This window comes from Camelus bactrianus, chromosome 1 (assembly GCF_048773025.1).
Source record: "Camelus bactrianus isolate YW-2024 breed Bactrian camel chromosome 1, ASM4877302v1, whole genome shotgun sequence".
NCBI lineage: Eukaryota > Metazoa > Chordata > Mammalia > Artiodactyla > Camelidae > Camelus > Camelus bactrianus.
In genome coordinates this window covers 25,289,125-25,305,867 of record NC_133539.1, presented here as the reverse complement: position 1 = coordinate 25,305,867, position 16,743 = coordinate 25,289,125, and the positions used below count along the sequence as shown (strand labels likewise).

Here is a 16,743-nt window from a genome sequence, read left to right as displayed (position 1 = left end):
TCTTAAATTATTTTGGTGTTGGTTAAAGAGTAAATCATGAGTATTCAAATTTTATTAGTGAAAGCCTTTATTTCTTACACAATAACAAAGAATGTGAGATGTTGGATTGTGTGAGGTACTTGCTAAAACAAAATACAGTTTTTTACTGGCTCATGTAACTAGGAAAGACTTCAGAAGCAATATTCTAAAAATGGGCTTATAGGTAGTAGGCATCAGCACATTTTTTTTTAAACTTTCAAGGTTTAAACAAAAACAAAACTAGAGCATATTCCAAAAAAATTCTAAGTAAGTATTAATACATTATACGGGACCATGCAGATAACTATATGAAACCTAAAATGGCACTCCCTGAATATTCCCATGTTACCGCTTCAACGCACCATGAAGTAAAATAACATAACGCCACAGAATGCTCATAATACATTCTAACCCTTCATAGAGGGGGAGAAAACTGCCAGAGAGGTTTTCTTGGCTTAGCAAAAAATAGACATGGACAACCGGCTGCTGTAATTTATAAAAGGAAGCAAGTATGAATGTTCTGTGAAAGAATCTTCTGAATTGTCAAAAGTTTTGATAACTTTATGCTCTCTTGCCATAGTTAAACTCCTATCATAACTGAGACGCCTGAGTGAACTCAGCAGACTTTCAGGAGATTTAAATGGAGGCAAGGTTAAGGGAAGTTGTGGGTGGACATTAATGACTGATGGGGGGTTGGCCCCTCCCCCTAGCTTCATCAGCAGCTGCTCTGATTGGTCAGTGTTCCTGTTGGCCCAGGTGGGTAATGTTCTGACTACCCTCCTTGGTTCCACCTTCACCCACTTACAACATTTACACCTCTTTTCCTCTTTATGTACATTTACCTCCTATCTTCACTTTTGATAGTAACTGGTAACTATGAAAATTTAGCTTAAATTCTAATTCCCAATAGCAGACATTTTAAAAAACGATATAATTTTAAATTCCCATTTTGTTAGCAATATTAACCATCCACAATGTAAACTTCTCTGTAAAGTTATGCTCATTGGAGGGGAGCTGTTTACACCTCTCAGACTTTCTTTTCAGTGAAAGTAGTTGAATGAAAAATAATTAGTTCCTTTAAGCCAAATGAAGATGATGTCAGCAGTGTGTTTAAGATATCTGGTTAGTTTATCATGAAATGCAAACTTATGATCATTTATGCTATGCTCTGAACTAATCAGAAGAGACATCCACCTTCCCTTGAGGAGTTCATATATTGTGATTAAATAGAAAAGCATGCGCCTGAGGGAAAACTTGCTGGCCTACTAACCTATATTTGAGATTCATGTTCATTGATGAGCTTAAAAATCCCTGGGTAGCCAACAATAATCAGCATTTTTTCCAATCGTTCTAACCAGTCAGCTTACAGATACCTGTTTTGAGCAGACTGGCCACAAGCTGTCAGCGTCACTTCTCACAGGCCACCGCTATTCCCTGCTCTATGATGCTACCACTCCTCAGCCCTGCCCCCAACCCCTCTCTCAGAATGGTGGCCCCTGTTAATACAACAAAAATGGAAATTGTCAGTGTGGGCAGGTTGCCATATGGAGGTTGACAGCTGCTCAATCAGATTAAGACAAATGCACATAGGCAATGTGAATGCAAAAAAAAAAAAAAAATCATTTCAGAAGAAAAAACTGTTGTTTTGTTACTATTACTCTTTTTCAGAATTTTTTAGAAATAGAATGTCAGTTTTAAAGATTGTTCTGTAAAGCAGATAAGCTTGAATTGGTATTGATATCAAGCAAATTTTAAAAAGTAAAGTAACCTTTTAAATATTTTGCGTTTTGAGCCTTGATCCTCTTTGCTTCCGGCCATAGTGTTTAACTGAAGAAGGCTCATTCCCCCTCCCCACCCCAACCAGTATATACATATGCCTCAGCTAGGTATTCTACAAAGTAGGTATTCCCTACTTCTGGCAAAGAAAACAATGTTGAAGAATTGTAAAAATATGTTTGAAAAGACTGTATAATGTGCCAAGAGAAAAGTAACAGAATTTCACAACTCACACAACCATCAATAGCCAAGCTCATGAATAAATAACTATTTACAACATGCACATATGCAGATCAAGGTAAAGCTACTTTGCAGGAACTCAGAATCTCTAGAAAATATTTATGCAATGCACACACAGTGACAAAAAGAGGCACTAAAAAAAGAAATAATTTTAAAAGTAAAGAACAGACAACACGTTTAAAGTTATCCAGTAACTTGCCTGACCTTCCAAAAATACACAAGACTCTTTTAACAGTAAACGAAATCTGTTGCTATGATTGCCTGTTCCTGAACTTGACTGAGTCGTATCACATTGTCAGCAAAGCTAGCAGATTTCTAGCTGAGCAAGTTACAGTCCATTGGAAAAAGTAGTCACATGTTCAAAGATGACACATTTCAGGCTTGATTTACAAATAAAACCCAGTGCATCTGTATTTAAAGCTTTTTGAATGAATAACTGCCTAGGAACACACGTGCCTTGAAATAAACCTTTCTGACTAGGTTAACCATTTTTCTAAAATCTTGCAGCTATCTAACTTTCTCACTGGGTGGCTAAGGCTGCAAAGTCTACTGCTAAAGTTTGTCACAGGAAATGATACTAGCAGGGCCTACTGTCTTTGAAAAATTTATATAGGAAGTGCAAGTCAACCCTCCTGATGTCCCCTAGAGTTGATAACACTATATATCTCTAGATCCCAAGCCACCAAAAAGCTGCCATGCAGGCTAACATGAATAACAGCTTGCAGTTTGCAAGGAAAAAACCCCTGAAAATCCATTGATAACACCAGGAAAGACAGCAATGTGGTGATGCAGCTTACAAGGCCCGAAGATAATTTGCAGCTCCACTCCTTGGGGCCGCATCTGCAGCAACCACTGAAGCTACGTGCTTGCAGGAACTTTTCCCTCAAAAGTACAGTAGGTGGAAGATTTGCAATATCTTTAATGCAACAAAGGGAGAAACAGAAAGATCAAACTGAAGGACCTCATGTATTTAGAAAATCCTGCTGAGATGCTGTGATAAATTATTAAAACTTCTTGTTAATGTTCATGCCTCTCTTTAACCTCGTATTGTAACATTGACAGCAAAGCAAAGGTGGGCAGACCCAGAAAACATTCCTAGAACTGAGAAAAAAAAATATTAAGTGAAAAGGATGCATCTGCAAAGCAAAATCTTAGATATCTCTCATCGAGATTTTCCCTCAAAACATGCACACATGGTCCAGAAAGTCTGTCATGGGATATTTCTGCGGCAACATTTTGGCTTACAGCATTCACAGAGCAGGTACCCTGATAACTTGTGTTTAGTATAAACAAATGGCATTTAGGTAAAGCAGAATCAAGTGAACTTTATAGAAAGGCAGGACCAAAGTCCCAAAAATTCTCTCTCATCACATAATAATTTTTCGACAGCAGAAGAAAATGGATTACAACACTCTCAATTATTGAAAGGCTTGTTCTCTTTCAGCTGATTTTTTTTTCAATAAAGTTAATGCAATTTATCTTTATTACTACATCAACACTGATGGAGTCAGCCAGAAAATTAGTGTTGGCAACACTGCATTTCATAACATCCGTCTGATCATTTCATAAAATCTGCTAACAATTCAGGAAGCTAACATAGTCAGGACCCATTTCTTTTCTAAAATAATGCAGCTTCCTAAGGATAACACACATAGCCTTGCACTAGAGCAACATGCATTTTGCCCTATATCCTCCCTGCTGGAAACAATCCTCATAATGCTTTGAAAGCCCGCAAAACCAAAAATTGCAAAAATATATTTATATCAATAAGAGAGGAAAAACTCTTTTTCCTAGCCACCTGCAACACAGATCCTCTTTCCTGAATTAAAAATCTGATTCCAGACAGAAGCAGTTCCCCTACCTTTAGCTGCCCTCAAGCTGCCCTCAAGTTCCCACTGACTAGCCTTGCTAACTCCATTTAGAGCTTTAACACAAAACTTTCATCACTTACCCCCTTTCCAAGGTTTTCCTTTCCAGGGGGTCCGAGTCAGCTTGCTCTGAGTTGGTCCAGAGAAAAAGAGCATCAAAACGAAGAGAAGTTCAAGCCTAGTAATTTTCCCCACTTTCTCTGATGATAACATTTCCACAAGTTAATTTCACAAAATCTCTCACATCCTCTTCCCTCCCGGTTATTAAAAGAGCATCAATCATTGAAAAACCTGAGGTAGGTGGTGTTTTGCCATCTTTAACAGCTGAAGGAGCAGCTCCCTGATGTAGCCCTGAGCCAAGCTACATTTCTCACGATCCGATCCGGCTCTCCCAGCACGCAGTCAGCACTGCTCCTGGAGCTATAAAATAATTTCTGATCTCCACTTTGCTTTCAGTGGGAATATATTCCTCAGCGTTCTGGGTGAGCTTGATTGAAAATGATAAAAACAGTAATGTCTGTGTCCAGCAGAAAAGAGAAAAGATGTCAGGATTGTGTGAAAAAGATGAGAAGCAGTTGTACTGACAGCTTTCAGGCTGCTGTGTGATCCTAATAGCCGTGCAACCAACCAAATTGCTCTTTTAAGAGTAATAAGGCTTCAGTGAAAGCCGGTGTCACTGCCACTTGGGTGGGTAGTGCTGGGCTTGAAAATCACCCAGGAACCGCCACAGATAACGACTGCTTCAGCCCCGCTTCAGAATATTAAGGGCAGAGCAAAATATAATATGCACAGAGGGTAGTTAATCTTTTGTGTGCATAGACGAGGATTCCAGCAACGTAGTAGGGAAAGATGCAGAACTTGAAACGTGTTTAGTTTTTCCTTCACTTCACCTCATGATGTTAAAAGGGGATTGCATCTGCACTAATTATTCATAAAAAGGTCTGAAATATTTATTAGAAGAACAACAATCAGTGTATGATTTTTATCCCCAGCAATACAGCAGACATGGCAAGTTCTCAATAGTTTCAGTCCTCTTCTGTATTAATGTCAGTTTCTCTGGGCGTTTCTGTGTCATCTGAATGAACCACTGTGAACGCTTTAAACAAACTTTTGGAAATACCAACAAAGACTCTGTCAGGGCTGTGCTAATGACACATTCAGGGAAGCATATTTTTTTTATTTGTGTGTGTACATCACCATGGAAATACAAAAAGCTCCCTGAGTCTCTCGGTCTTCTGTAATTATATTTAGGAAAACATTACTGATCACAAGGTGTGGTTATAATTAACATCCGGGCACAGGACGACGCCCCTGGATTGTCAAAGAGGAGGTGGGTGAAGGCAAATCAAATAAAAGTTAATTTGGTCTGCACTGCCTGAAGTGAATTAGCATGACTGAAACATTCTGGCCAATATTTGAAATCTGTCTACATCTTAGTATTATCTACATGGTCACTTATTCCTTTAATCAGTCAGCCACAATGCATGAATTATGCATTTATGTACTTCAGAGTAATCGATTGCTATATAATGATAACCTCCACTTTTATGATGTTACCACTTTCAAAATGGGATAAATTGGCCTTTTCAACTCATGCTATTGGAAGAGGTACTTTTAGAAGAATAATTTACCTTATTAAGATTAGCTATATTACATTTAAAAATATAGTTATTAAAATTTGCTTTTATATAAAGGAAAGAATGTTTGTCAAAGATATTAGTGGGATACATAAAGCAAACTCTCAGATCATCCCTTAGTTTAAAAACAATAATCAACTTGTATTCAACTTTCAATTAATTTGAAAACTTTTGAGGGAAGTGAGAAGAGTTCATATCATGCTTGTTTTATAAACAGAGAATTTAAAATTTTATGTCTCTGGATGCTTTAAAATCGTTAAGTTTATATAAGTCGGAAACTTGTTTTCCCTTTACTAGTCAGTCTTCACCTTTTTTACTTGATCCTTTCCTCTCTCCTTACAAGCATGTAAACAGAAGTTGGTGAGATGAATTGGTGAACTTCTCACCATCACCTTCTGAGGAGGATTCTCCAAACTTATTTACAGTCAACTGGCTCCAATCCCCTTGAAAGAAAGAACATAACCTTTCATAATTAGTGAGGTTTCTCATTTTTAATTACCTGGGCCTTAGGATGAAGAGGAAAATATCAAATGTAAACATGATAAAAGGAAGTCGGTAGAGACATTCAACATTTCAGAAGGGTCTGGCCAGAAGGAGGTTAATAGGAAAAGCACTCTTTCTTTAGTATAGGATATAGTTGGACAGACTCTAAGAAAATTTCAAGTTTAAATCTTCAAGATTTACTTCCTTCTTGGTGACCCCTGGTCACCACCAACCCACAGCTCTCTCGGGTAGAGAAATTAAACTGGATTTGGAGAAACCAAATCACCATCGCTCATCGAGGGAAAGCCATTCTCTGCTAGACTCATCTGACTGACACATGAAGTGCTAATCAGAGTCTCTAGATGCCACAAGGAAGAAGGGGAAACCTCAGATGGATGGGAGTACCAAAGAGAATGAATAAGGGTGGTGTTTGAAGAAGAAGAGAAATACTGAGTGGAGGGGTCGTTCTCATGAGACACATTTCTGCACTGGTATGAGTGTGGAAATGCCTTCCCACTTAAGTTAATATAAAAAAAATAAACTAGCTAACTGATTACAAGTTCCAAGTACCTTACATGAATTAAATCATTTATCCTGACAAAAACTCAGTGAAATAGGAATAACAATCTCCATTTAGTACATTAAGAAACTGAGGCACAGAGAACTTTTTAACTTACTCAAAGTTGTCAAGCTTTTCTGAAGTCAAAAAGCTCAGTTCTAAGACTTTGCAAATCACTACACTGTGCTCTCTACTAAACTGCTCTCTGTGCTCTTAACCCTTCTGAACTAGCTGGCTCTTAAGTGACATCTTTATATAAAAGAATAACAAATAATGATGGCACATGCAATAGGTGCCGGGTTCTATGGGTTTTAGTTTTTCCATCTTCACAAAAACCTTGATGAACACATTCTCATTCATACTTTACGGATAATTACTTGTTCAGTATCATATAAGGAGTAAAGACAGAGCCAGATTTGAATATTGTGTGGGCTCAGAGCTTGCCTTTGTGCTTCTGTTTTCCAAAGTCTGCTGCGTGGGTCTGGGGAGACCAGACAGGGCTCCAGTGGGGCTGGGAAATGAGAGAATTGAGGGGGCTCTTATGGTATCTGTGACACGGAGTCTTCCATTGGCGTTGGCAGCTGCAGGGAGGTCTAGGGCTGAGAAGGTCCCAGAGGAGGCCTCCTGAGAGGAGCAATCGGAATAAACTTCCTCACCATCTACATTTTCTTTAAGGAAAACAGGAGGAAAGAGAAAAACCCAGCAAGACCTGACTTACAGATACTTAGAGCAAAACACAATAAATGCTTTAATGTAGGGTGTAATAAATTGTCAGGAAGACTGCACAGAGTTCCATAAAGGTGGTATATACACCGCTTACCCACAGAGGATATGTTCCGAGATCCCCCGAGGATGCCAGAAACCAGGGATAATACCAAACCCTCTACACACACACACACGTTTTTTCCTATACATACATACCTATGATAAAGTTTAATTTATAATTAGGCATAGGAAGAGATTGACAGCAGGAACTAATAATAAAATAGAACAATTTAAAAAATATATTGTAATAAAAATTATGTAAATACGACCTCTTGCAATTTAAAACTTGTGACTCGTTTATTTCTGGAATTTTTCACTTACTATTTCTGGACCACAGCTGACCACAGGTAACTGAAACCACAGAAAACAAAAACCATGGATGGGGGTGGCGGGTGGGGATACTGTATTAAAACAGAGTGCAGTGAAAGAAAGGAGAAAGACTTGGTTCTGCTAGGATATTCCAGGCTGAGACGATGGCCTTTTGACTAAGAATCAAGTGGTAAGTATATATTTTAGGACTAGGTCAAGTCAGGCGAGAGGCAGAGAATAATTCAGGCTGAGGGAGTCGCATGAGCCTGGTCACAGAGATGCAAGAAAGCCTGAATCCTTCCAAGAACTGCCAGGAAGACAGCACGGCTGGGAGATCCGAGCATATGGGTGAGTAGCAGGAGATGAGGTAGCAATAATAGGCAGGGGCTAGATTAAATTTTTAAAATACGCTTACTATCTTAGGCTTTTCTCTTGGTGATAGGAGGAAGTCAATGATGAGTTTAAACCAAGGAAATTACATAATCCAAAATCGGTTTTCAAAAAAAAAAAAAAATTTTGGCTGCAGGATGTTGGAGAGTGAAATTGGAGGCAAAAAAAGCATTTAGAAAGATAGCAATATTCCAAGCAAGATGTATTTGCAAACTGAACTAAAACAGTAGGAAGAGAGTAATTTGAAATAAATTATAAAATTTAGTATCATAATCTATTAATTCAACAAACATTTAATAACCACATATTTTGAGCCACGTAAAATGCTAGGTATTTTAAGATGAATAAGACAAATTTTAATAAGACCCTATTATCAAGATGCTTTATCCTTAAGACTTTGGGAACTAAATAGACACGGGGAAGAATGGAACATTGCTTCATTGTCTCAACTCTCTTCTTTAAATACGTCTTTATAAATTAGATTTTGTCTGACCTACTAACATTTGCTCCAACTTTGACAGCATTAAGTAAGACTTAGGTATCTTAGCAATTACATTAAGTTTTATTCTAATATAGCTATTTATTCTTTCCTAATAACACTCCTTGACATCTTGATATTTATACTCAATAAACACCATCTTATCTTTTATTTGTTTTCTTAACAGGGATATAAACTCACTAATCTCTGATACTAGGTAACAATGGTGTGATGTCAGCCATTCTGCTATGCATTTAATGACTGAAAATGTACAAAATAAAACCTTTTCTACTGAGTTTACAACTGAGAATATTACCAAGCATTTGAAGAGCTGATTTTTCTACCAATATGTTTTTCTTAACCTCACAGATTGTACTCACTTCATTAGATGTGACTGCAAATTGAGCAGATCACGTTTATGAAAATTCTGTGAGTTCGGTCATTAGGTAGCTGGGTGGTTCTTAATGGGGGGAAATTATACCTTTTCCCCAAGGGACATTGGGCAACGTTTGGAGACATTTCTTGGTTCTTGCAATGAGGGGTGAAAGGATGCTAGGACACGTACTGGCTAGAGGCCAGAAGTGCAGCCAAACATCCTATAATGCCCAGGACAGTCCCCCCAAAAGAAAAATAGCCTGGCCAGAAATATCAACAGTGTCCAAACTGAGAAACTCTGCGGTACCTTCAGCTTGTCTGACCATAGGTGATGATTCCTCTAGCCACTGTGTCACTGCAGTGTAGCAAGAACAAATGCTCTTCTTGACTGAAGCTCTCAAAGTACCCACAGAACACATCTTACTAGGGTGCTCCTCTGCAGCACCAATGAAAATAGTCTGTTTATGTTCTTGTACTTTGAAAAAAGGCTCCCATTTCTCCTATTACAATTTACTTACAAGGAATTGTTCATCCCCCTGACCCCTTTATAATAGACCAAATAAGTGGTAGATTTACTTTGCTGGCATGTTGGGAGGGGCCCAGGGATAATGTGTATATCAGGAAAAATCATTCCTGTTTGGAAAATTCTATGTCCTTCTATTTCTCAAAAAAAGCCAGAGAAAATCATTGGGCGAAACTTAGCTGTCTGGCTCCCCAACAACTTTCCCTCGTCTTAACCTGACAATGATTATTCTCTAATAACTACAGGTTGCACTCTCCTAACTATATTTTATATGCTGTATTAATAAGCCATCAGAAAAGTTTAGCTGGGATTTAATCAAGATGAGAGCTGTAAATCAGCCGTAGTATTAGCTTGATAACTCTTGAAAGACCATAGAGAAGTTTGTTAATACATGCATTTGTACATATATACATAAATAAAACATTGTCTTAATTACTGTTATTACTCTCCAATTCTGTAGCATTCTATTTTGACTACCCAAGCCAAAATACAGATTTGAATATTTCAATGCTATATTAAAAACACATTCTAATTTTTTTGTTCTTACCATGTTTTCCTTAAATGGAATCAATGAAATATTGGATATGTCCCTTCTACCTCAGTCCACTGTAAACACAAATCATTCCATATGCTCAATAAGAGAAACATGCCTTGAAATCTGTACAAGTTATGGGTGTAATAGAGAAGAACAAATCTGACTCCATATTTGATCTCTTCTTTTGGCTTTAACCCTGTGCCCTGTTTTCCAGGCTTAGTCTTACTAGCTGTGCACCTTTTGTAAGAGTGTTGCCTTTAACCTCTCTGGTAAAGAAGAAAGCCTATTCTCAAGGCTCTGATCTTTAAGGGTATTAACACTTTTGCACTTATATAAAGATAGCAAGTTGCAGAATAGAAAATAACATTTGTTTTGTTTGAAGTTTTATAGCAGCCTGTAAAATTGACCCACGTGGACAGCTGCAAGAACAAAGAATTCTTACAGCAAGAAGTTTGCAACAACCAACCACACCCTCTCCCTTTTTAGTATAAAAGGAGCCTTAATTCTGACTTCAGTAAGATGGTTCTGCCATCTTCTTGGTCTGCTGGCTTTCTGAATAAAGTAGCTATTCCTTGCCCCAGCCCCTCGTCTCCCGATTTATTGGCCTGTCATGCGGCGAACAGAACAAGTTTGGTCTCAGTAACATGGTGACATATAATATGTATTAACTTTATTTATAACTATATATTAACTTTATGTATAAATATTATAGTTATACTAAGGTTAAAAAATCAACTTTGGTTAACTGAAATCTCTTATTTAACAAAAAGAAAAATTCATTTGTTTTCATTGCTGTTGAGAAATATTTCAAAAGATTTTCATTCCTTTTTTGTTTGCCAGTGGTTTCTGTGGAGTGAATGTGGAGTGAACATTTCTGAACCCTTCTGATTTAAGACCCTGCAGTACCCAAGGATCACTGGGCTGCAGGCACACCAGTTCTCTTGCTATTAGCCTGCAGTTATAAGAGGTGGCAAGGTAGGGCTGAATCTGGAAAGAGATCAGAGCAAACTGGTAAGTTGAACTTTCAAATGAACTCCTAATACTGCATTTGGTTTTTGTTATTGTTCCCTTTCATTAAAAAAATCAAGTGGAGCCTTGTATGTCTTTATTTATGGGTTCTAGTTGTGGTTTTACTACATAATATGTTTTAAAAACTTCAACTGAGAAAAGCAGATTGATATTTTGCTCCACATAAGCTTTGTTTTGAAGAGTAATTCTATTTTTATTTGCTAACAGCTCCTAGTTATTGAGTGTGTGCCAAGACTTGTCAGTGTCCCAAAGGGGAGGATCTCAGTCAGCCCCTAGATTCAGGCTAATTGGAAGCCATCGAAGAGTGATTCTAAACGTTGGTGGCCCATTTGAATCATCTAGAGACATCACCTGGCCTCAGGTAGGTATGAGAACAAAGCTGCAAAGTGGTCTTCATTCTGGGTAGCCATGTGACCAGCTAAAATTTGAAGGTTCCATTCTACTTAAGAAAAAGGAATTTATCAGGCTACAGCTCTGTGGTTTTGAGTCAGTAAGCCATGTGTGGGAGTTGTGTTTTGAAAAAAATCTCCTCTACGTATCTCTGATATGCTACTCTAGTGTTCAACAATTATCTTGAAAGGGAAAGCTTAACACCTAGTCCATTATGTTTATATACATTTTAATATGATAAAATAAAATTAGAGACAAGTTTGAAATTTTTGAATAAAATTTAGTATGTTTGGGGATTTCTGAGAAAAATTAATTGCCAGACTATATTAACTCATAGTTAACTTAAATTGCAAACGATTATATGACTCCTCTGTAAAGAAGGAGGAATATAGGTCCTGGAGAGACATCTTAGTGAATTTTTAGAGAATAAGTCTTGGAATCTAGTTAAACATGCCTAAACCTATAAAATATACTTTTACTTCATCTGAGGTATTTTCTTGGGCTTATGTAAAGTTCATTTAAAGGACAGTGCTAGAAAGCTTGCCATGGTCTATTAGCTATGCTACACCAATTACATAAAACGCTTCATATCTATAGGAGATATCAATAGGATGTTTTTAAAAGAAATGTTGTTTCTTTTTAGTATTTATGTAATAAACTTACTCTAACATGAGATATTCTTTTCCTCAAAAATACGAAATCAAAATAGTCTTTCTAGCTGAATAGCTAGAAAGTCACTAAATCACAGTGTTACAGAGTCCCATGAGGATGTAGGTACAGTAAGTATTAATATATACGGTTCAATCTGCTCTGGCTCTCCCTAGAGTGTTCTTGAGACCCCAGAAATACTCTAATGTTGGTTCTGTTTCTAGTTAAACAGTAGATCTCCTAAGAAAAAGTGCCTATATCATAAATGTTGAAGATGCCAGATACAACCGTTGCACAGCTAACATTGCTCTTTGGAAAAAAACAAACAAACTGCAATTCTCAGATTGTTTATAAGTTGGAAAATAGTGTAAATTTTAAACAAATTGGAAGTAATATTGAAGAACTGTAAAACTGAATTTTTTGCCATGTCTAACTACCTGCTATGACAAATTCTTATTAACAATTCGGAATTGCTGTAGGAGGAGCTATCAGGTTTATCAATACCTTTAGCTATATATCAGTAGAGAGTTAAGTTTTAAGTGTCAGAGACAAAAAGTGATAGTAGTATAAAAATAATTTATTTTTCTCTCATGAAAAAGTCTGGATACAGGTAATTGAGTTTTGCTCCATAAAATGTTACAAGACATTCAGTCGCCTTCTATCTTTTTCTTTTTTTTTTCCTCAAACTCCATTGAGGTAGAGTTGACAATTAAAATTGTATATTTTTAAAGTGTAAAACTTGATGACTTGATATATGTATCCAGTGTAAAATACTCACTATGAACAACCTAATTAGGAACCCAACTTCAAAATGACCCCTGCACCCCAATGTTCATAGCAGCACTATTACAATGGAAACAGCCTAAATGTCCATCAACAGATGACTGGATAAAGAAGATGTGGTATATTTATACAATGGAATACTATTCATCCACAAAAACCAACAACATAATGCCATTTGCAGCAAGATGGATGTTCCTGCAGAATGTCATTCTAAGTGAAGTAAGCCAGAAAGAGAAAGAAAAATACCATATGAGATCGCTCATATGTGGAATCTAAAAAAAAAAACAACAAAAAACCCATAAATACAAAACAGAAACAGACTCATAGACATAGAATACAAACTTGTGGTTGCCAAGGAGGTGGAGGGAGGGAAGGGACAGACTGGGATTTCAAAATGTAGAATAAATAAACAAGATTATACTGTATAGCACAGGGAAATATATACAAGATCTTATGGTAGCTCACAGCAAAAAAAAATTTGACAATGAATATATGTATGTTCATGTACAACTGAAAAATTGTGTTCTACACTGGAATTTGACACAACATTGTAAAATGACTATAACTCAATAAAAAAAATTCAAAAAAAAGAAAAAGAAAAAAATAAACTAATGGAAAAATTTTCTGTATCAGGTGAAAAAAAAAAAAAAAACAACAAACCAAAATAAACATGTAGATACAGAGAATAGAGTCGTCGTTCCCAGAGGGGAAAGGGGCAAAATGGGTAAAGGGTATCAACTATATAGGAACAGGGGGACACTAAATTTTTGTAGGGAATATAATGTCCTCATGGAATTCATATAACATAACCTCAATAAAAAATAAATTTTTAAAAAATTTAAAAAACAAAACAAAACAATTCGTGTGTGTGTGTGTGTGTGTGTGTGTGTGGCTAGAACACTTAAAATTTACTCCCCTATTTTGTTTCTTCAATAGGGATGGTCTCCATGTTCAAGAAAATTCAGGGTTCAAGAAGTTCTCTCCATCAGCAGATATCAAGTCAGAGGAAGGAGGACAAGATGAGGGTGCAGGGAAATTGACAGAGGTGGAAGCAAGTGTCTCACAGAAAGATTTTAGTAAAATTGTCACGTGTCACTTTTGCTAACCTTATATTGATCATATTTTAGTTTAAGCTAGCCATACAGGAAGCTGTAAAGGGAAGTCTCTACTCTGGGTAGCCATGTTACCAGCTAAAACTTGGGGTTCCATTCCTTTAAGAAAATCAGAGAATAGGTTTTGGGGAAAAACTATTGCTTTTCTCTGATGTGGGCCTCTAACGTGAGATATCATGATAGATGATAGATCCTCAGAAAAAAAAATTACTAGTAACTTGTATCTGCTAACACAGTGACCCTTATTACTTTAGAGGCTTGAAATATCACATGTAATGAGATCAAGTCTATAATAAAACTAGAACCATAGAATTTCAGAGTCAGATCAGGCTGAAAAACCATATATTTTATAAAGAACAAAGTGCAGACATTTCTCACTAGTGGTGTCTTAGCTTTTGATTTTTTTTTTTTTCCTGAAAGACCATTCTTGCATGGATCTCAAATGTTTTAGATGCTCTCAACTTCCAATCATTCGTTCTAACACTACCCTTCAACTTAATGCCTCTCAAATTTTTCTTTCCTCATTCAAGACAATTCTCTGAATATTAAGAAAAAGCTGCTTTCGCCCCTTGAGTATAACCCCCACAGTGACCTTTGGGCCAAATAATCTGTGTTTCATGAACACAAATTTTAGATTCATTATCATCTAAGTAATCCCTTCCTTTGGATTTCTGGGTGCTGTTAAGTTTAAGTCAATCTTAACATCTGATTCAACAATATTCATTCTTCCTAAAGCACAAGACATCCTTCATTTCTTCTTTCTTCCTAATTCAAGTTGAACGAGACATAACAGAAACGATCTGGCAGCTGCTGACGATACCCGTCCCCTCCCCATCCCCACCCTCCTCATTCCCATTGCTGACATGGAGAGCACAGCATGCAGCAAAAGTGTGTCTCACAGCTGCTTCCACAGTTCATTTGTCCTGTGTCCTCTAGCATTAAGCCTAACGATTTTGACAAGAAAACCGTCACCTGGATCTATTTCCTTTTCTGTTAGATGTCAGTGTAACATCACCACGGGGACAATTCACTAGCCTCTGAAATTTCCAGGAAGAGGCCTTTATTTTATTTTATTTTTTTGCTTTTACTTTAAACCACTTAAACTATTCTAAAACAATCTGAAAATAATATTTAAATAATTATGCTTAATAGTACAATTATATACACACACTGATGTATTAATATACATATATATGCATATGTGCATATATAAGCACTAATTCCTAAGTGGGAGAATTTGTTAATTAATCACCCTTAGCAGCAAAATAGCTTCCCATTAGTCAAGCCTCAGGTTAATTAATTCACCAGATGATGAGTGATGTAAGTCCTAGTGCTTTCTTCCTAACTACTTACTATTCCATCCAGAAGACCTGCTCAATATATCTCTCACTGAGCAGCCTGCTTTCTGCCCCTGAGGAGGCTGACTTTTAGCACTCGATCTGATAACCATTTTCTTGGAATAAAAGATACTGAACGTAATTTTTTTTTGACACAGATCTATTGAAAGTTGGTGGGAACAGTGGGACGATTTAGGATTGAACAAATGAACACCTTAAGGAGCAGCTACAGCCTGCTTTTGAGGTTGAGGATTTCTTATAAATAATAGCAACCAAACATCCTAGGCAGTAAAGTCTGTATCACTGCAGGCATGGCATTCCCATCAGATCCACTGAAGTGAGTCACTGAAATTTTTTTTAAGGTAATTTTTAGGTAATATAAATGTCTGACCTTGTATCAGTAACTCCATTTGTGCCCTTGGCTGAGTCATTTAGCAACTCACTCCCAACTGCTTAAGGAGCATGTAGGGAAGATCCAAATCAAAACTGTAAACACCAACTTTCAAATCTAGCTGACAGCTTATCCCCAAACTCCAAACTCATATATCTATTTATTCAACATCTACACTTGGATGTAATGGTAGTGAGAATTTTAGGATCATTCCCATGACCTTCACCCTTTTATCCTCTTCTGCTTCCAATGTTACTCCTTTGATTATGTTCTTGTATGATAAAAAGAAAGATTATCTGAGTGAAACAAATCAAATTACAAGATCTTTAAAAGCAGAGAGATTTCTCAAGCTTTCAGCAGAAGAAGATACATGGTGAAGCCAGAGAGATTTGAGTCAAGAGAAGAATTTGATGGATCATTACTGTGATGAAGATGGAGGGGCCATGAACAATGACCAGAGAGTGACCCCTTTCATAATAGCCAGCAAGGATATAGAGACCTCAATCCGACAACCACAAGGAACTGAGTTTTGTCAACAACTGGAATGAACCTGGAAATAGATTCTTTCTCAGAACCTAGAGATAAGACGTCAGTTTGGATAGGTCCTTGATTTTGAGATTTGAAGCTATAAGCAGAGAACACATCTGGACTTCTGACCTAGAGAAATGTGAGTTAATAACTAGGTCCTATTTTTAAGCTGCTAAGTTAGTGGCAATTTGTCATGTATCAATAGACAACTAATACAGAAGTCTAACAAGTATCTCACACTGAACCTGTTAAAAAAACAATTCTTGGTCTTTCCACTCAATCATGTTTTTGCAGACTTTCCCTTTTACTTAATGGCAACTTCATTCTCCCATTTGTTCAGGCAAAGAAACCTGGAGTAATTCTCAAATCCAATATAAAAGCCATCTCAAATTTGTTAAATCAGTGTCTATAAAATACCTAGAATTTAATCAATCCCCAGTCTTTTCACTACTCTCACCTTCTCTGAGCTACTAACATCTCTCACCTTTTATCCCAAGAGTCAACTAACAGGTCTTCCTACTTCAACCCTACCACACCTTCTTCTTACATATTTTGTCAACACAGTATAT

At 36.9% G+C, this 16,743-nt stretch overlaps 1 protein-coding gene and 1 long non-coding RNA gene across 7 annotated transcripts in view; one reads left to right on the top strand and one right to left on the bottom strand.

Moving 5' to 3' along the window:
- Nucleotides 1-4,567, bottom strand: part of ROBO2 (roundabout guidance receptor 2) — a 1,146,968-nt gene extending 1,142,401 nt beyond the window's left edge. Inside the window, exon 1 of one of the 5 annotated variants that reach the window (XM_045520906.2) lies at nucleotides 3,986-4,567. In XM_045520906.2, coding sequence (XP_045376862.1) covers nucleotides 3,986-4,115 — 130 coding nt within the window. In that variant the 5' untranslated portion in view covers nucleotides 4,116-4,567. The remainder of the gene's footprint in view (nucleotides 1-3,985) is intronic. The other 4 variants (XM_045520891.2, XM_045520872.2, XM_045520882.2 and 1 more) reach the window with 4 other exon arrangements.
- Nucleotides 4,568-7,738: 3,171 nt separating this feature from the next.
- LOC141577495 (uncharacterized) lies at nucleotides 7,739-14,733 on the top strand. Of its 2 annotated transcripts, XR_012506556.1 has the most exons (4): nucleotides 7,739-8,003; nucleotides 10,797-10,967; nucleotides 11,193-11,346; nucleotides 13,743-14,733. It is a non-coding gene; the product is annotated as an uncharacterized LOC141577495 (long non-coding RNA). The 2 variants fall into 2 exon arrangements; XR_012506549.1 differs by having other exon boundaries at nucleotides 11,193-14,733.
- Nucleotides 14,734-16,743: the final 2,010 nt, after the last annotated feature.